This window comes from Thermobia domestica, chromosome 11 (genome assembly GCF_964235325.1).
Source record: "Thermobia domestica chromosome 11, izTheDome1.hap1.1, whole genome shotgun sequence".
Taxonomy (NCBI): Eukaryota; Metazoa; Arthropoda; class Insecta; order Zygentoma; family Lepismatidae; genus Thermobia; species Thermobia domestica.
In genome coordinates, this window is record NC_137464.1 from 10,177,638 (window position 1) to 10,198,564 (window position 20,927).

Sequence of the window (20,927 nt, forward strand, 5' to 3'; positions counted from 1 at the left end):
AATGAGGGAACAAAAAATTGGTTAGAACAACATTTGAGAAGAAATTGATTCTCTATTAAGCTTGTTGAATATATGCGCCATCTTTGTTTTTTTTAAGTCAATTTACAGTAGTTATATGAGAAAGTATTCTTTCTTCTTGAAGTCTTTCTAAACTGACCCTTTGTACAAAATGAATTTGTGTTTTGTAAAGTTTTAATGTTATTTAAATTAAAATTGTATACCACGGAATTCAATTTTCAGAAAGTAAGGAATATTTAAATGGATGTGGAAAAGAAATCAATAAAATCAAACGTTATTTTTTTTATTATTTTAAGGAAAGAAAGAAAGGAGCATTTAAATGAATGTGAAAAAGAAATCAATAAAATCAAAGTATTAAAATTTTCTTTCAAGGAAAGAAAGAAAGAAAGGAACATTTAAATGAATGTGAAAAATAAATCAATAAAATCAAACTATTAAAATTTTCTTTCAAGAAAAGAAAGAAAGAAAGGAACATTTAAATGGATGTGAAGGAGAAGTCAATAAAAATCAAACCGTTAAAACTTTTCTGTGATTTCAAGGAAAGCAAGTAAGGAACATTTAAATGGATGTGAAGTAGAAATCAATAAAAATTAAACGGTTAAAATGTTCTTTCAAGGGAAAAACAGAATAGTATTTTCCAATATAAATCAATGGGCTGAGAAAACAAGATAGAGCAGGTGTACAACATAGTTAAGACTCCGAGAGAATATATGGTGGAAAGTAAAAGAGAGGAGAATGAGAAAATTGTAACTGAAGCACAATATTAATATGAATTGTCTGAAAACGAAGAGTTAGTTGATTTGGGGTTTAACGGTCTCTCAACTTCGAGGACATATGAAACGGAACCTACAGTTCAAAAAATCGGATAACTATTCCCCTAGCATGAAGATTTTAACAAATATATCTTTTCAATTATATAGTCTAAGTATTTTTTTCTTGTTAATAACTAACTATTCCATGATCCAAGGAATACTAATAATTTACCGCTATCACATATTAACTTAAAATACAGTTCAATAACTAATTTCAACCATCACGTTGACTGTACAAATATATTTGTGTTCATATCAAACAGCAAACAAACAAAAAACAAACATCACTCATTCCATCACAAATATCATAATTAGTAACAAAAAATACAAATACTTCTTTTTTTTCTTTCTTACGATTACATCTAACAAAATACTTTTGAGGACATAAATACAAAACTTTTCGCCTTGTTCTTTTCTCTACAAAAGTTTTAACATATATATTTACATTTCTCGTTCATTTATTGAGTTAGCTGTTTTTAAGAAAATGGTTTTACAACTAATTTTAAAAGGCCACTGGAAGATAAGCTGGGTATATATATATATATATATATATATATATATATATATATATATATATATATATATATATATATATATATATATATATATATATATATTTAAGAATATTGTTACTCTGCTGGAGACTTTCTATTTCAAGTGTGCCCTCGGAAAATATGTGAAACCTACTTCAGCCCCACCCCCGCCAACCTCTCAAAGATGATATCCTCCCTTTGCTTTGGGCGAAAGAAGTGAATGACCTCAGCTGTGTTGCCAATTTGTCATTCAGTCCTTTGGTCTTGACGAGTGAATGTAGTAGGCTACTTAGAATGGCTAACAAGATAGTACACAGCGAAGTCCGTTAAATAGTTCAATGTGGCAACACTGTCCACGTCCAACTATTGAAAGATCCCGCCCACAGCAACATGTCCCTCCTCTTTCGAGGGAGGTACGGGAAAACATACAACGACAGCAGCGCCAGGATGGGGCATAGTTGAAATAGAAAAGCTTTAATGAAAATAGTTACCCATAGCTTTTTTTTTATTTCTAAAGGACGTTATTCGTAATTTATCTTTGTTTTTTATGCAATATATCTTAAATTCAGTTGTTGTTGTTCTGGTGTTAGGCAGAACCAGTACTTTTTTTTTAGAGGTTTTGTAAAAAGTATCTCACTTCGTTTCGAAAATACAAAAATAAAAATGACATTTAAGAAGAGATGAAAGCGACTGCTTGAAGGAAGTGTTACTGATTTTTCTCAATGTGCTAAGATTTTTGATCAGAGGCGGCTCCAGAAGAATGTCATACTGGTAAAAATTCAACTTGTATCGCTTGAAACTAGGAGAATAAAGGTTATCTAATGTTTTAATTGTTGTATACAACAACTATTACGTTAAGAAAGTTTTCTTCTTATAGTTTCAAGTGGGGATAAAAACTTCAGTTTTTACCGGTGTCGCTTCCCTCAAGAACCGCCTTCGTTCCAATTATTGGTCAGAAGATCCTAGGCTGACATAGTCCACAAATTCCACTTACCATGCCATGAAAGAGGTGTAATTCATAGTTTGTACGAGTGAGTTTCTATGTTATAAGAATATACCACTTCCTTTAAAGCATGCTTTGAGTACTATTGCAATGTCTTCTGACGATCATTTAGGTCATCTTTGTGCTGGCAACTTCCGCATTCATGTTTATTAGAACAGTAATATCTCCTAATGCACACAACTTAACTATGTATGTATGCAAGTATGTGGACTCCTGGATGCTTCGAGGTCATCATTCTATAGCTATGATACCAAAAGCGATCAAGAGACGTCGGTGAACTTAAAAAGATTCAAGTTGGTGTAATAAATTTGTTGTGAATATCGGTATATTTTTTCCAGAAAATAAAAAATTTCCTTAAGTGTGAGTGTATACATGCCTAACTTTATTCAATATATATTCATGATAACCTGAGTCACCTATTTTGCATTCTACTCCATAAGAATATTCTGTAGTTTTTCTGCCCCAAGTAGCAGTGCGAGACGAAACAAACCAACAAAAACACAATGAAACCTACCTTTTAGGGACACACTCAGATACGAACATGGTTACCTTTCTTGTTACCCAAACAACGTAAACCTCTTCATGACGGACACGTATTGTTCTCAGTTCGTACAGAAAAATAAATTAGAAAAATAAATCTGGATACAGTGAAGCAAGCCAAAAATTCTTTCCTCACAAAAAATCTGTCATACATCAGTGACCTGGTGAAGCAGTGCAGGGAACATTTATAAGGTGAACTAGAAGTTCTTATTTACTGTGCTAACAATAAACTGCTTTCTGCTGCTAATCCTATATAACTTTTAATGGCTTACCTTTACTTTTAGTACTGTCAGTATGCAAATTAAGGGATTTTCCCGTTTATACTTGAGAATAAAGTGACCATAAATGTAGTACATTTTGCAATAAATGTTCATACAAACACATCACCCCCAACACTTCTTTACACAGATTTTCCCCTCAATAATGTGAACACTTGAGTACTGTATTTTGATTTGACCCTACATTTGCATTCATAAAAAATGTATTTACTATTTGCTGCTTAGAAATTCGGCATAAATTTAAGCAAAAATCTAAATTTGTCAAACCTCTCTGGAACGGACAATTTTCTCATTTACGGACAAATAATGTCCGTTATTGAGATGTTCCATTGTACTTTGTCCGTAAATCCAGTGGCCTTAAATCACATGGTTACTTGTCTACTTCTTTAATGAACATATATTAACTTACCTTGTTATTTTGTTTTGTTTTTTACTTCGCAAATTTAACTGTACCTAAAAATATCGTTTTTTGTACAAAAAATACAGACTTTTCCTATAGATCACCCATAATATAAGGACACATTGCTGTAGACGAGTTCCTAATCAAATACGAGCTCCCGTTTGCATATCGGGCAGATGTCAGAATTTTTTAGACAGAGTCGCAAGCAGTCTCCGTGGAACATATGATGACAAGGAGTGATTCTGGCCATTCTCATGGGACTAAGACACACCGCACACACATCGTCAAACTCAGCCAGTTCTTCAAGCGTCGCGTACCTGTACTGACTCAGCACTGCTCGTTCAGCACTAAGCAAAGTCCAGCTGTTGAGTGCCATTTCTCTAAATCGTAAGTAAACATTCACGTACAAAGACAACGTGACGACTCGGTATTGGCCGTAGATTAGAAGTGGAATTGCGAATATGAACGAAAGAGCACCTGTCACGGTTCTCAAGATCACAGGTGCCCAAAGAGTTTCTAGAGATTCCAGAATGTCCAGTTGTAAAAGGGACAACAATGAGGGGAAGCTTTCTACAAAAACTTTCTCCGTACACATGTAATATATCCAGGTGATGATCGTATAGTTCCACGTGGGATGGTAATGCTCCAGACCCTGTTCTAATCCAAAGACCAAAAGCATGAAGACAACTGTGATTATAAAGGTAACCGCCTTGGTCCATTCCAACACTATTTTGGTTGCTGACATTGCAAGGTGTTTGATGTTGGAATGCTGGGTGATGTTTACGTATGGCGACCAATCCTCTTTCTCAATGAGCTCCTTGATGTAGGACACGCAATACGCAACCACGTTGTAGAACATTAGAGAATACATGCAGGTTACCTTCTGGTCCGGCACCAACACTCGGTCACACAACATGAAGAAGATCAACTGAAATATTAACGAAAATTAGAATTAGATAAATATATCTCTGTGTTGTTCATTTACAAAAATCATCTACTATCTTAAAAAGGTTTATGTAATTAATAACTTTTCAGTTTTACTCTTACTATATGGTACCAACGTTAATCGGGAGCCACTATGTAATTGCACAAATCGTTTCCTAATGGCCTAACAACTAGCAACTCTTGTTTGACTAGCGACTTTCCGTTTTTACTAGATATGTTCGCACGAGGAGGTTTGCTTTGTGACTTTCCGATAAGTTGGAAAGCAGGAACAAGTAATAGTAAGCAAAGTATCATAAGGATTAGGGCATCGAAGCCGCAGCAGCGGTTGTTCCCACTGTCACTTAAATATCTTGGGTAAGGAACATAAGCTGTCAGCTTGTTTATACCGTGTACAGTACCGACTTTATGGAGGATTACATGACAATGAGGCATCGTGATTTTTGTTATTACTTTAGTTAGAGTAGAGGTACGTTGCCTGCATAAATAGATTTTCCTGCTTTGTGAGATACATACTAGATTTTATCCGTGAATTTTCCATATTCTGCATCCATATCATTTAACTGCACCTATTTCTCACTGAACTATAATATGTGCAATTATGTAAGACAAGTAAGTGTTAGAATAGGGAAGGAAATGACAGGAGAGTGCAACTGGAAGGAGAATTCGACAGGAATACTGTCTCGCATACATTATTTAATATCTATCTAGAAGAGAGAATGAAAAAGACCCTACAAATTAAAGATATCATTTCAGTAGGAGGTAGAATGATTAGGTGTATACGGAATGCAGATGATATGGCGCTTGTTGCAGAATCTGAAGACAAAATCAATAAGATGTTAGAAAACTTCAAGAAAGACTGTGAAGAATATGGTATGAAAATAAATGTTAGCAAGACAAAAACTATGGTGACTGGAACGAAGAGGTTGGTGTCAGATATAGAAGTAGATGGGAGAAAATAGAAAAGATGACTAGTTTCCGATACCTGGGTAGTATTATTAGTAATGATGTGAAATGTGAATGAGAAATAAAAGCAAGGATAGGAATGGCGAAAGAAGCCTTTAGGAGGAAGAAAATACTATTTGTGCCGCCTTGAATAAAGAGTTGAGAAAATGACTCATAAAATGCTTCGTGTGGAGTATTGTTGTGTATGGGTGAAAAACATGGACATTACGTAAAAATGATAAGAAACGACTGGAAGCTTTCGAAATGTGGATGTTGAGAAGGATGGAGAGAATTAGCTGGGTCGAGAGGAAAACGTATTACAGGGTGTTAGAAATGGTGCAGGAGAAAAGAATAATTTTAGATATTATTAAGAAGAGGAAGAGAAAATGGTTGGGACATTGGATGAGAAGAACTGTACCATGAGAGACGTGCTAGAGGGCATGGTAGCAGGAAAGAGAGGGAGGGGGAGAAGAATATTACAATTAATGGACAATATCAAAACAGAAATCATACATGAAGACGAAGATATTAGCGGAAGACATCGGAGCATGGAAGTTTCTCAGTTGCAGCAAGTGACCTGCCAATAATGGCAGAATATATATATATATATGATGATGATGTAAGAATCGAGCGGATGGGATATGTACGTAAATTTGACCGTGAATGGCTCAATTGCTACTTGGCTGATTTCATTGAACTGCTCAGGAATCCCAAAATAGTTGTAGGGTACACATCACGACGCTGGCACTCTACAAATCTAAACAATACCTTAAAAAGTACAACGTGTGTGAAACCTATAGATTGCAAGTCTTCCAATTATACTGTCAATATTAGTTTACGCAATCGAAACAATTAAAGATGATTATTACAGCGCAAAAATTCAATTAAGTAAAAGCAAGACGAGAGTTTTGAGGAATATTATCAAAAGATTAACTAAATTTGATAAAGAAATCTCAAGAGATAATCTTTTTAAGCTTGCAAGTAGGAATATAGCAGATTCTATCGAAATTGCGCTAAATTTTCAGAGGGTGGATAAAAGCCCACCAAGAGTTTTCTTGACTAGGACAAAAACCCATTTTATGTAAGCAAACAGAGTAACCGCAAGGAAAACTGAGTAATTTTTTAATATTTAATTTTAATTCTGTGAGTGTGTTAAATATCATGTTATGGCCATGACTGCCAACTGTACGGATTCCACCCGTATTGTATGGGTTTAACAACTCAGATACGGGTGACCTAATAATTGCTGGGGAAATGCTTGGACTCGTGCAAGAAACTGTGTGTTTAAAAATTTAGTGAAATCTGAACTAATGGTAAAAATTAACTTTCACATGACCTGCAAACAATTTTATGTAAAAAGAATCCTACTGTATTGAAAAGTGCTAAAAATGAAAACAAGTATAATTATGTCAGAAATAAATTATAGCTACAGTTTTAAATCAATCTTATTTTGTTTCTCTAACAACCACTGCTAAATATAGATTTTTTTAAAAATAAAATACATGGATATGTTTAACTGAAATAAGATTCTAATTTCAAGAAAATTGAATTTGGAGGACTCAAGCTGTGAATGTACGGGTGAGCAGGTTTGAAAAAGTTGACAGCCCTAGTTATGGCGTCGTTGTCTTTGAATTATAAGTCATATTTGTTCATTCCTTTCAAAGGTGAATATTTTTTAAAAGTAACTTTTAATTTGCAATTTATTTCCAAATATCTGATATCAAAGGAAAGGCCAGCAGTCAAATGAAATGCAGTTCGTGTGAAAGATCAACGGATATATTATTTGGTTTCTAACTTTCTGTTCGTTTTTCATTCTTCCACGGATGTAAAAGTTCATCTATTGTGTATGTGTGTGTGTGTGTTTTTGCTAATCTTTGAGAGTTTCATTCCAGTTTCAATGCTGGATGGTGGACAAAAGAAAAAGTGACTTGACATTTCCCGTCAAGTGAAGGGTGAGCCGGACTCTTTAGACAACATAACAAAATATGGTTCTTGGAATACGACCCTGAGAGCAAGTACCAAATTTCGAAGGGCACATCAAGGAGTCCCTGTACCCCCCAAAGGCAAAGAAGTCCAAGTCTAGGATCAAAACAACAATCATCGTCCTCTTTGACAAAAAAAAAAAAAAAAAAAAAAAAAAGAGGTGGTACACAAAGAATTTCTACCTCAAGAAAAGACTATCAATGCGAATTACTACGTGGAAGTTCTCAAACGTCTGCGAGACAGAGTCAATCGGGTCCTACTCAATGCTGGAAGCTCCTTCACGATAACGCGCAGTCACACAACATTCTAACTAGTTGTGACGTCATTACTAGCTAGAATTTGTGTTGCCACGTTACCGCAACCACCATACAGTCCTGACATTAGCACAGCGGACTTTTTTTCTATTTCCCAAGCTAAAAAAAAGCGTGGTGCATGGAAATCGCACTGGCAGTGATGTCTCGATATCCAAGGTAAGGAAATCAAAGAATTTTAATAAGTTGTAACAATCGGATCAATAAATGTTATTTCTGCACCAAGTCTCGTTATTTTCCGGACATACCCTGTACATAAAGAAGTTCCTTAAGTATTAAGATACTCACCCTTTATAAATTAATATATTTCACCTTTAAATTTTAAATTTTCCAAAAAAGTGGCCCCGATACAGACTGATTTTAGTATAAGTTAATCACCAACTCTACTGGTAATATTGATTCCCTTGTGACATGCATTTTTTAAAGAATGAATGGGTCTACAAGACAGGTTACTCGTGTATTTCTCAGCGGACTTTCTTCTACAATACTTAAAGAAAAAAAATTATCATTATATTTTTATCGTAGAAAAGATTTCTGTAATCACCGTACTCCGGTTGAAGCTACTAAATAACATAACTCCGCTACGTTTCCTAGCCTGTTTCCGTTATTTTGTAATATAAATTGTTGGAGCAAAGAGAATATAATTCTTCGAAGTATGTTCGTGATTGTTTATTAACAGAACGACACGAAATATCTTTTTTCATGCATATTCGTCATTCAATTTGAAGTGATCTAGCTTGATACACAGACACCTCTATGCAAACGAAAACGAAAAACGTTGAGTGCGTTACATGCAATTGTGTCCGTTCCAATGCGTCAATGAAGAGAAAGCCTTATAGTTTTTTTTTTTTTTAATCATCTTTCGCGTTGCGTTCTGATCCACAAATTTTGCGAAGACTAATTCGGAATGAGGTCCGCAATATAGCATTCTCCTTAGCTCCCCACTTGATAGACCCTTCGTAGTCTTAACGATCGGCATGGTTACGACTTGATAGTAGCAAAAGTAAAGAATACATTGATGATTGATTGATTTTGGATGTAACGTCCCTTTCAGCAGCGAGGCCATATAAGACAGGACTTATTGATTAACGTGGAATCCGAACCACATGAGCTTTCTCCGGGAAGCGAACCCGGGTCTCACACGTCAAAGGCGCGTACACTAACCGCTTAGCCACGAAGGAGCTCTAAAGAATACATTGAATCAATGTAGTTTGAAGTACATATTCACCAACCGATAATTTACCGTCATTTATCTAACAACGTCGACGTCGCATTCTGAATCATAGTTTTACTTCTTTTGTAAGGGCTGTGTTACGAATAGAATTCGTTGGCAAACGTCTGTCAAAATTGCCAATCGTAACATTGGGCCAACGTTGGCAATTGATTAGTTTACTGTTAGCCACTATTGGGCCAAAGTTGGCAATTGATTCGTCTACTGTTTCCCACTGTTGAGCCTCTGTCTGTGTTGTTAGACAGACGCTTATTCTATATATATCCGAGAAAACTGTATTAAAATGGATCGGTTGTTACGAAGCTGTCGACAAGAGAGCCTATATCTCTTTCGTGACGTACCCGCACGATTGTGCGAGTTGTGCGGATACCGCCTACAATCACTAATAATTATACATTTTTGTATTGCATTTTATTTCTTCGGCCGGGGACGGCTCGCTACATTTTTGCTGGTTACATGAAATGAAATGAAATCGTTGAGTTTTACGTCCCACGGTTATGCCGGTTAGGCTAAAGGAGACGGTGATGATGAGAGATGAGTGAAATGGTGGAATGAAGAAAGTGGGAGGAAACGGGAGTACCCCGAGAAAACCCACGAGCACGGTGTTTGTCCACCACAAAGTTCACTTGGCGGGGACTGGGATCGAACCCGGGGCCCCAAGCACCAGAGGTGAACGCTCTACCACTGAGCCACCGCGCCCCCCTTGCTGGTTACATGAGTCGTACAGATGTGTCAATCCCATACGAGAGTGCGTATTTCTTTTGTTTGTGGTAGAAGTTTGGTGGGATTTATAAAGATGTTAAAAAGTTCCCGTGCGGAAAGGGATAGGTAGATATATAGCTATCCATTTTTTATGGTAAGAGTACAAAATATATCCATTAAGAAGTTAAATTACGTTGTTTATTACCTGATTGACCATGGTTGAGATATTAGACATCTTCATGAAGACCTTTTCACAGCGATCCAATGGAGCATACATTTTACGTATAAATACTTTAGCAGGATTCAACACCAGATAACAAGTCCCTGGAAACAGAGCAAAACTTTATTTAAATATTTAGACAGTGAAAAATGTTCCAGTTTCATCTAATGGTTAACGTTAGCAATATAGATACTAATACGTAGAGTAAGTTGCACTCTAGTTTGTAGCTGGTTGTTAAATAGTTTTTGAAAGTCAGCTATTTAATAATACCCATGCATATCGTAAGTAAGAAACCAAAAGAGTGTCCCAATTAATTATTATTCCCACGGGGACAAGGGTGTTGAATTTCATCTATATATGCACCCAGCCATCACATATACACACTTAATACGAATATTCCTTTCTCACTTGTAAACTTTTATCTTAAATATACGAAATATATATTATATATAAATATATATATATACGAAAGATTTTTGAAACCCGTCTCCAGAAACGAAAAAGCTATTTTCCGCCAGTTTATTGAGTATCGTATTGAGAAACAAATTGGGATAGCATCATTTAGATCTTAAAAGTAGTTCTAAGAATTTTAATGAAATTCGGTGCAAACCTTGTTTTTTTCTAGTGGGGGAAGGGGTAAGCTACCAGTAACCAATTTAGAATGGATTTTAAGTTTTGGAAAATTCATTTAGTGGCATATCTACAAAAATTGTGAGGTGATATGAACTACACATTAGAAAGGTTTTTAAAATTTCTAGTGAAATTTGGTTTTAAAAAGTTTTTGTTTGGGAAAAAAAAAGGAATTTAAATAGGTCTGAATTTTCAGAAATTAATTCGACGGCAGTGAATTCTATCTTCAATATGATACTGCGACATTAACGACTACAGTGCAAGCGGTCCCAGGTTCGATTCCCGGTGGAGACACTCGGTGGGGAAAATGTACAAGCTCTTTCAGGCTAGCCATCCTGAGTGATGTTTTCTGAGTTTTTCTAATTCACACCAACCAACTGCCGGAATTGCACCTAACATATAAGTCCTAGGACGCTTCCTTCCTTCTTTCCCTTTCCTCGGATAGTGTGCTCGCCGAGTGACGTCATCCCTTATACGTAACGGGCTAACATGGCCATAGATGCCGAAAGCCCAGAAATCTAATTCCTAAATTTTAACAACTACAAAATAGTTGAGAAATTAGATATTTCATAAAATGTTTGAACTCGAATATAAGTGCTTTTTTATATAGTTTGGTTACACAAAATAAAAGTTGTTTCCTGTTTCTATTTTCATGACTATTCGAAAATAATCAAGAGCGGGGGAAGGAGAGTTTGTGGTAGTCCCCTCCCACAGAACACTGCAGGTGACGTCACCCAAAGGGTTAGCAACACTGCTGTCCAGTCGGCGAACCTCGAAGCGGATATACTCGGAAAGCAGCTGGACGAGCCTCTCCTGCTGCTTTCCGAGTATATCCGCTTCGCAGGCTCGCCGACTGGACAGCAGTGTTGCTAACCCTTTGGGTGACGTCACCTGCAGTGTTCTGTGGGAGGGGACTACCACAAGTTAACCGAGCCAGAGATGATAATTTTCTTACTCAGGAGGGGAGATAAATTCTTGTCAGAGGGAATATCTCTTGCATCATTAATCAATTCGCACACCGGTTATATAAGTAATCATAAGTATGCCAGTGAAAATTACTTTCAATACCTGATGAAAAAGTTATTTATTTTTATATGATTGTCGCACAATGGCATAGCATTAACATCTGCTGGGTTGGGTGTGATTTAATACAAAATGGAAAATAACGATCCCATGCGTATAACATTTACATGTAATGTTAACGGTGTTCAGCCATTTTTATTTTTAACCTATTGATTTATATGAGAGAGCTATTTTTATGTCTTCTTTGAAATGAAAAGACCTGGCGGATCTAGCATGGGGCAGGGGGCCTAGTCCCTAGTTTTTTGAGTGACAAAAATCATTGAAGTATCATTTATTTATATTTTTGAAAGTTTATAATAAGCATTGCATTTTATTCTTTGTTGGAAAATTTTTGAAACATTAGATATTCCTAGTTTTTGTTAGCGAAGTGCTTAAACGGATTTCAAATTAAAATGATTTGCGTAAACACATGATATACTTATCATAGTCTCAGTGACGTAACTACAGGGCAAACGGGGCTTGTGCCCCGGGCGCTGGATTGGGAGGGGGCGCAAAACTGGACAAATATTTATTTTTACTATAAGGCAAGGAAGGAAGTTTTAGCAAACTAAAGATCATAAAAAATTACCTCAGAAACTTAACAGGGCAACAACGACTCAACAACCTTAGGATTATATATCCATAGAGCATAAGTTAATTTAATAGGTATCTTTTAATGACACTGTAAAAAAAAAAAAAAAAAAAAAAAAAAAAAAAACTTGCAGTCAAAGGAGTCCACAAAGTTAAATTTTAGTTCCACTTTTTTGTATTTTCATTTAACTTATATCGATTTACGAGATCTGTAAAATATCTGAGTATGATAGTCGAGACAACAACTTGACTGTTTGCCATAATTAAATATTCTATTCTCAAGCAACAGACTGTTGATTCATTCTACACATATACACATCCCGATATAATTCCAAAAACATTGTGATGTGCAGTTATTATGATAAGACTGTAAGAATATGTCAAGCATGCTACTCAAAGATTATTTGGCAATCAAATACTAATTAGTTTGGTGTTTTATCTTGTTCCAAAAATTAAATTATGTACTGCAATTTTGAAATCAATCTTTACCACTTGAAGAAAAAATGGAATAGGAGAATTAATGAGTAATGCTAATATCAGGTGTAGTCGTGGAGCATTTTGGTTTGGTTGCTCAGGGGGGAGGGGCGTTAAGGCGAGTTGTTGCCCCGGGCGACAACTAGCCTAATTGCGTCGCTGCATAGTCTGGGTTCTGGCTAGCCCCCCAGGTTTTATATTCTAGATCCGCCACTGTGAACAGGAATTTTAATAATGTGATTCTACATTGGGAATCGAACCCGAGTTCATGCAGACCATAAGTAGATATGTTAACTATTTACACGAACACAAAAATGAATTGTATTTGAAAATAAAAGCAAAACTTTATACTTAAAAATGATCAAAATATTTTAAATCGTATACGTAATCCATGAATTTGCATTGCTAATCTGTTTTGACACACTGTACAATGTGTATAAACCGATTGAATATGAATTCAACTGGGGCTAATTTGTAGGAGTTGTTAGAAAACATGAGAAGGTCGCAGGAACCACTTCAGTTCCCATTAATCACCGCTGCGGAGTTTTTTTCCTCGCCTGTTGCCAGGAGGAGCTCGCTGTCTGACGGAAGATGCTGACTGAATCCATCAAATAAGCAGCCATGAAGCAACACAATCATCATTAGCCTCCAAACTAGAAACGAACAACCCCTTCCCTCCCTTAAAAACTTCCTCATAACAGCAGATGAGAGTGTTTCTCTGTTCACAGGGGGTAACAGTTTCTCAGAAGGCCTTCATTGCCAAGGCCAATTGAACGCAATAGACTGTTCTACATTTTCATAAATTATCGGTCACATGTGAGATCAACATCTAACCGTGGTGTTTCTTCCTTCCTTAGTGCATGTTATCTACAGTACGAAACAACGATTGGCAAACACCGCTTTATCTTAAATGTAACGTCTTTCTTCCTATGTAATATTAAAAATGTTGAAATATTCATGCTAAAAATAAATAAACAAATAAAATAGAATAAATAAATAAATAACAATAAAGCAAGTTTAGAGTGTAAGACAGTCAGTGATGAACATTTTCCGATTCGCAAAAACATACTTCACTTATTCCTACATCGTTGTTTAGCCGTGATGTGAGGTGAAAAATTTTCTTCTATATTTTTTCCGGAAAATTTTCCGTTGTTAACAAATATCAGTGATTAAGTAGCAATTCCTCAGTATTCATAAAATTGGTTGAATTCATGTATAGAAATGTTAAAAAGTGAAAGATCGTTTAAAGAATCTGAAAATTTTCATGGCTCACACAATTTCCAGGACTATGTAGAGACAAGTAAAACAATTTTTCATGAATCGAAATATTTTGTGTCTTGTGTGGAAAAAATGAAGAATTTTTTATGAGTCGGAAAATTTTCGTCATTTTGAAGCAAAAAGTAAACAACTTTTTGTGAATCGGAAAGTTTTATTGCTCTGTAGAAACAAGTGAAAGGAATTTTCATGAATCGGAAAATTTTCATCACGATGTAGAATCAAGTGGAAAAAACTTTTCATAATCCAGACAATTTTTGATGTTTGGTGGAAAATTTTCCACTGTACATTCTGCTATAACTATACATTCAACTATATTTAACTGTACATTCAGCTATAAAATTCAATTCCTGTAAAGGAAAGTTAGACAGCAACAAATTATCTTTTTCCAATTAGCTTTCGGAAATCAGAAAATTTTCTAATATTTCAAGTTGGGAATTAAAAATATACAGTGTTTTCCTCTCTCTCTCTCTCTCTCTCTCTCTCTCTCTGAAGATTATTCTTGTAACAGAAAATAAGAAAAAATGATTTTATTGTGTTTAACACTCGTAAATCATAATTTCAATATTGGAATTTTTTATAATCAACATCTTAGAGCAGATATTTGTATTGTAAAACTACAATTATTATGTACAAAAATGTATTAGAAATAACAACGATTCGATAGAACAAGTATATATACTTTGTGTTTTTTTTTTTTTTATTTTGTAAATTAAAATGAAATTACTTGTTGCTTTTAGAACGCAGCGCTAATAGTGCAGCTTTTTATGTTTCTTTTATTATTTTATTGGAAGAACAACACACAAATCAGCTTCCTTATTAGCTATATATTACTTTCTCTTCTGAATGAATATATGAATAAATAAATGTTTATTTCCAGAAAATGATCAGTATTTGCTTTCATGAGTTACTTAAACTCGAATTTTGGGTAGTCAAAAATTTACAGTAGGCACTTTATATTATATCTACTTATTTATAAATGTTGCAGTATGTAAATCTATAACAGTAGTAAAGCTATGAGAAAACCGTCTTATGCGTATTAAACTGACGAAATCTAATATTGTAAGATCAAAGGTGGATTCTGAGGGAAGAACGCATTGAAGCTTTTGAAACATTCTTAAAATGAAGAATCGTTAGATTTTCAATTCGTAAAACTTTTTAAGACAATATTTATTACCAATAAATTTTACTGCTAAACAACGATGTAGGAATAAGTGGAGTATCTTTTTATGAATCGGAAAATATTCATGACTTTTAAAAATTGAAATTTTAAATAATAGAATGGGATATTTGTACTCTACGAACTCGATGTATGTTCTCTGCACTTTGCATACACACACACAGAGAGAGAGAGATATATAAAGGAGTTGAATTGAGTTGATTTTGAGTTTAACGTCCCTTTCAGCAGGGAGACTATATAAGACGGGACCAACTGATTAACGTAGAATCCGAACTACATGAGCTCCCGCTGGGAATCGAAGCCAGGTCTTCCATGCCAAAGGCGCGTATGCTAACCGTTTAGCAACGAAGGAGCTCGTAGAGGAAGAGAGAGAGAGAGAGAGACGCTGTGTAAAATTTTACTTCTCAACTTAAAATATTAGAAAATTTTCCGGTTCCCGAAAGCTAATTGAAAAATTATAATTTGTTGCTGACTAACTTTCCTCTACAAAAATTCAATTTTGTAGCTCTATGTGCAGTTAAATATAGTGAAAAATTTTCCACCAAACATCACTATACATAATATCCAAAATTGTCCGGATTATGAAAAGTTTTTTCCACTTGTTTCTACATCGTGATGAAAATTTTCCGATTCATGAAAATTCCTTTCACTTGTTTCTACAGAGCAATAAAACTTTCCGATTCACAAAAAGTTGTTTACTTTTTGCTTCAAAATTATGCAAATTTTCCGACTCATAAAAAGTTATTCAATTTTTCCACACAAGACACAAAATATTTCGATTCATGAACAATTGTTTAACTTGTTCCTACATAGTACTGACAATTATGCGAGCCATGAACATTTTCAGATTCTTTAAACGATCTTTCACTTTTTAACATTCTATACATGAATTCAACCAATTTTATGATTGCTGAGGAATTGTTACTTGATTACTGATATTTTTTTAGAACGGAAAATTTTCCGGAAAAATATAGCGGAAAATTTTCCGAAATGGTAAATTTTCCGCGGAAAATTTTCCACCTCACATCACTAAAGACAGTTCATCGCCACAGAAATCAAAGTTCGTAGTTAGATGCTATTTTCTGACAGAGCCCAATCTATTCTGAATTGTTGCTATTCATGTTCCGACGATGCGCCTTTACGTTGCTACCATATGAGGTAGAGCATGTTTCTTAACCGCTGTGTCGCGAATATATGTCAGGTGTGTCGCTAAATTATTACTATCTTCTAAGATCTTCCTCAAAGAAATTATCTTTAGAAGAAAATAAAAAAAATATCGCCAATCGACTTATTTTTCTGATGGTAATATTTCTTTCTGATGTTCCTGCTTAAGAGTCGTAAGTTTCTTTTATGTTAATATGTTTCTATTCAAGAGTCTTACGTAACTTACTTGTGAGATTTATATCTCATGGTCCTTCCATAATTTTAAGAAAATGTATTCTATATATATATTATCGGGATTCCTGGTCTTGGTCTTGGTCTTGCATGCAAGACTCTTGCAAAAACTGCAAGACCAAGACTCTTGCGCTCATCACTAAATCAGGATTCCTTCTTTTATATTTCGAGACTAAAATTACTCATCACCAACCTAGACGTTCTACCACTATCAGCAGGTCGCTTGCTGACACTAACAAGCTTCCATGCATTAGGGTACTCAGCTAACTTCTTCGTCCTTACGGAATAATTTTCTGCTTTAATGATGCATCTATCGTCCTTTCTTCTCATGAGTTCCCTTGTGGCTAAGCAGTTAACATACGTGTCTTTGGCGTGGGAAACCCAGGTTTGATTCCCGGCGGGAGTTCATATATTTCGGATTCCAGTTAAGCTCTAGGTTCACGTCCTCATTGCTGAAAGGAACATTAAACTGAAAACCAAATCAAGTCTCTCCCTCTTTTTCCTGCCACAATATCCTCTAACACATCTTTCATAACACAGTTCCTTTTCAGCCAATGTTCTAACCAGTTTCCCCTTCCTCTTTTCAATTAGATCAAAATTGTTTTTTTTCTCTTTTACTATTTCTAACTCCTTCTAATCATTTTCATTCGACTCAGGTAATTTTGTCTAATTTTCTCCACACTCACATTTCAAAAGCATCCACTGTTTTTCAATGGTTTTTATGTAATATTTAAATTAAATATCTCAGTTTAACGTCCCACGATTATACTCTTTAACCTAAGGGAGACGATGATTAAGGCAAGTGAATTATTATGGAAGAATTGATGTACTGAGAAAGTGGAAGGAAACGGGAGTACTTCGAGAAAACCCACTGGAGTACTTCGAGATGTTGTCCACCACAAACTTATTTGGCTGGGGTTTGAACTAAGGGTCCCACTCTACTCTACTATTGAGCCAACGTATCCCCTGCTTTTATGTAAAGTCCATATTTCTCGTCTATTGAGTACAATTCCCCAATATATATATATATATATATATATATATATATATATATATATATATATATATATATATATATATATATGTGTGTGTGTGTGTGTGTGTGTGTGTCTTTTTCTTAAGTTTTTAGTCAAGGACTAACACAATAGACTTCTTCCTCCAAAATGCTTCCCTCGCCATTTCCTTTCACGTTTGCACTGCATGTTTTTTACCACCAATATACTACTTACCTAGAGAAAACCAGTCACTTGTACTATTTTCTTTCTCCCCACCTAGATTTACTATTCTGTTTAATTTCTAGGAAACAAAGTATAAACTGTACCATTCACATGAAAGCCACTGGAGGGGGTACTGAAAAATTTTATTGGAAATAAACTTTCGAACGTGGACTGTACGATAAAAAAAAAATATAGTATAGAGAGACTATTTTCTAATTGATACCTTAATTAGTGAAAATAATGAACCTTCTTTTATTGAAGTCGTTTTGCCATTTAAAGAATAAACAAAACTAAGATAATTTCTCTGACTTAAATACATGTACACAAAGAATTCTTTTCCCTCTACGTGAAGCATTAAAAGATCTTAAGAGGCAAAATTAAAATACCCGCTAATTTTTACAGTAATTATGTGATATCTTCAAATAGATAAAAGATAACCGAAAAGTGGAACAGGAGCTCGCTAGACAATATTATTTTACATGAGATACCGTTATCACGACTCACTTATCTGCTTTCGATTACCAGCCATTTAAAACATCGGTATTTATTTTCGCGTTTCTAAATGGCATGAAAACGGAAAGGTACTAAGTGACTCGTGATAACGGAACCTCATGCAAAATAATATTGTCTAGCGCGCTCTTGTTCCATATTCCGATTGTTGCTTATCTATTTGAAAATATCACATAATTACAGTAAAATTAGCGTATTTTAATTTCACAGTGATTAGGCCTCTTTGTTCCTATGTTTTTAAGAGTAAGATATTAAATTAGAGGTAATTGTACACGAATTACAGAAACAAGTGCGTACCTTCCATATATATAAACAAATGATGTATATGTTTGTAGTTCACACACTTTACAGCCAACATTCATGTTTTGTTTCTCAATAAGAGAGGGTAACTGACTCATCTTGTCCAATGAAGAATCTAGTGTTTAAAAACGATCGAATTTTGGGAATATAATAGAAAAATGTCTGGAAAACTGGTTGCTCCACATGTTACAAGTTTAGCTATACTTATGAAAATTTGGGGTCAATAGATAACTGCCTTGAATCTTAAATATTCTTCTCCGGAAGACATTGCAGCAAACCTAATTGGAAAATTAATTTCTCGGAAGATTACTCATTTTGTCTAATTGAAACTAAACCTCTGGGTCTCTCAAGAGGTGTTGTTTACAATATTTCGCTACAATCAATAATCAATCTGCACAGCAGAGATTTTTTTTAAAACAAAAAAAGCATTGGAGATCCCATGCTTCCTTATCCTTTGCAGGACTTGGTTGCATCGCTTGACAACAAGGCAGAAGGGGGGGGGGCGCTTGGAAGACAACAGACTTGTTTGTAGAAGACAATAATTGTCAGCCAGTGGTAGCTGTCATATCGAATCTGCCACTTTTTCTCATGTGGCAATCTCGATGACGTCACTAGAGTCTTGCAACCCCCGACGACCATATATTAGGCTGGTTGAGAAGACGATGGGTCCCAGGCACCCAAGCACCATCTGACACCAAACAGCAGCTGCAGGTAAGTGATGGCTCGCGTCTATAGTTTCTACTTACATCTTTCTTAATTGTGGACTGTTCTTTGTGAAATACTGCAAAATAGTTTAATTTGACGTTCTGTATAAGTGCTCTTTTCGATACTGAATGAAAACTATTGACACTGTTATCAAGACTTGAGAGTCCTGAGTTTGAGTTCTGTTGGGGTCGTGTAATCTGCCTCCAAGCAGACATTTTGTACGATTTTTTTCTCTCTTTAACGTTTTAAAAATTATTTTTGAAATCTGGGAGAATGTTTTAGTATATTAAAATTAATACCGGGATTTTGATTTATTTGTATGTATGTTGTTTCTATCAGTTTTCTGTTCGTTTCCCGGTTATCACTCAAATATTAATGAATTCATCGACGGCAGTTATAGGCATGACTAGTGTGAGACTTGGAACTTGAACCCAAGTACCCAGCACTTTTACTTCAGGTTTTATTTGGCAAAAATAGTGTGCGAACAGGTCCATTTTAATATTGTAGTTATGGGTTTTGACATTCGGCGAGGAACCAGATTTCTGTAGCCTGTAAGGGTTTGAAATTTTTATTAGTTGAGTGCCTCCAAGTAGATATTTCCGAATGTAGGTTATAACCCATTTACCTAACGTTACTAGTGGGATAACTAAGCTGGACTGAAGGCTAAATAGAAAATTAGGGTAAATCGAATGATTATGTGATGTCTCTACGTATCAAGTGATATATTCAAATATCTAAATATTAATATCGAAAAATCATATTGATAGTTATTTGGGTATTTTCGACATGTTGATATCATTGATGATGCTATATTTTCCGAAATTGTCGATGTGCAAAACCGATTATTGCGCATCCCTAGTCAGGAGTACAACGTACAGCTCAATTATATAGCTATTGAGCACAGAAATTAGCAATTAATTGTTCACATAAGGCACTGTCACGTCTTATAGCGTAAAGAAGCTAGTTTTTGACCAGAGATTTATATATAAAATGCAAATGCAAACTCTCTCTCTCTCCCTTCCGTGTGGACTTTGTGGTGGACAAACACCGCGCTCGTGGGTTTTCTAGGGGTTCTCCCGTTTCCTCCCACTTTCTTCATTCCACCATTTCACTCATTGCTCATTATCAAAGTCTCCTTTTGCCTAACCGGCATAAGCGTGGGACGTTAAACTTAAAGATTTCATTTCTCTCTCTCTCTCTCTCTCTGTATATACATTACACAGCAAGGTGTATTTATACGGCTCACGTTAATATTTCAAAATGATTGGTTGATGCACAATATACTCCATGCTTACGGCTCCCAGACGTCCCGGTTCTAGTGAACAGTCCCGAATTTGCAAGATCTATCCCTATCCCTAAAGAACCATTCGGAACCCCAAATATCCCGGTTTCTCACGAAAAAGGTGAGAAATAATCTAGTGGTGGATTTAGAAGGTAAAAACTGGGGTGGGGTAAGTCAGAACCCAGACTATGATAGGTATATCATGAGTTTACTATAAACTTTCAAAAATAAATAAATAATAGCTTAAATAATTTTTGTCACTTAAACAAGTGGTGGGCCTACGCCCTCCAGCCCCGAGCAAGATCCGCCACTGGAATAATCTACTCTGACTTTCTTCTCATATCTCACTCTCAACATAATTCTCATATCTCATTCTGAACATAGTTCT

At 35.3% G+C, this 20,927-nt stretch overlaps 1 protein-coding gene across 1 annotated transcript in view; it reads right to left on the minus strand.

Moving 5' to 3' along the window:
* Positions 1 to 1,426: 1,426 nt before the first annotated feature.
* LOC145663871 (uncharacterized) overlaps positions 1,427 to 20,927 on the minus strand; it is a 46,364-nt gene continuing 26,863 nt past the window's right edge. The window contains exons 4-5 of the mRNA XM_081730006.1: positions 9,904 to 10,022; positions 1,427 to 4,512 (exon numbers count right to left, since the gene is read on the minus strand). Of these exons, the coding sequence (XP_081586132.1) occupies positions 3,724 to 4,512; positions 9,904 to 10,022 (908 nt within the window). The 3' untranslated portion in view covers positions 1,427 to 3,723. The remainder of the gene's footprint in view (positions 4,513 to 9,903; positions 10,023 to 20,927) is intronic.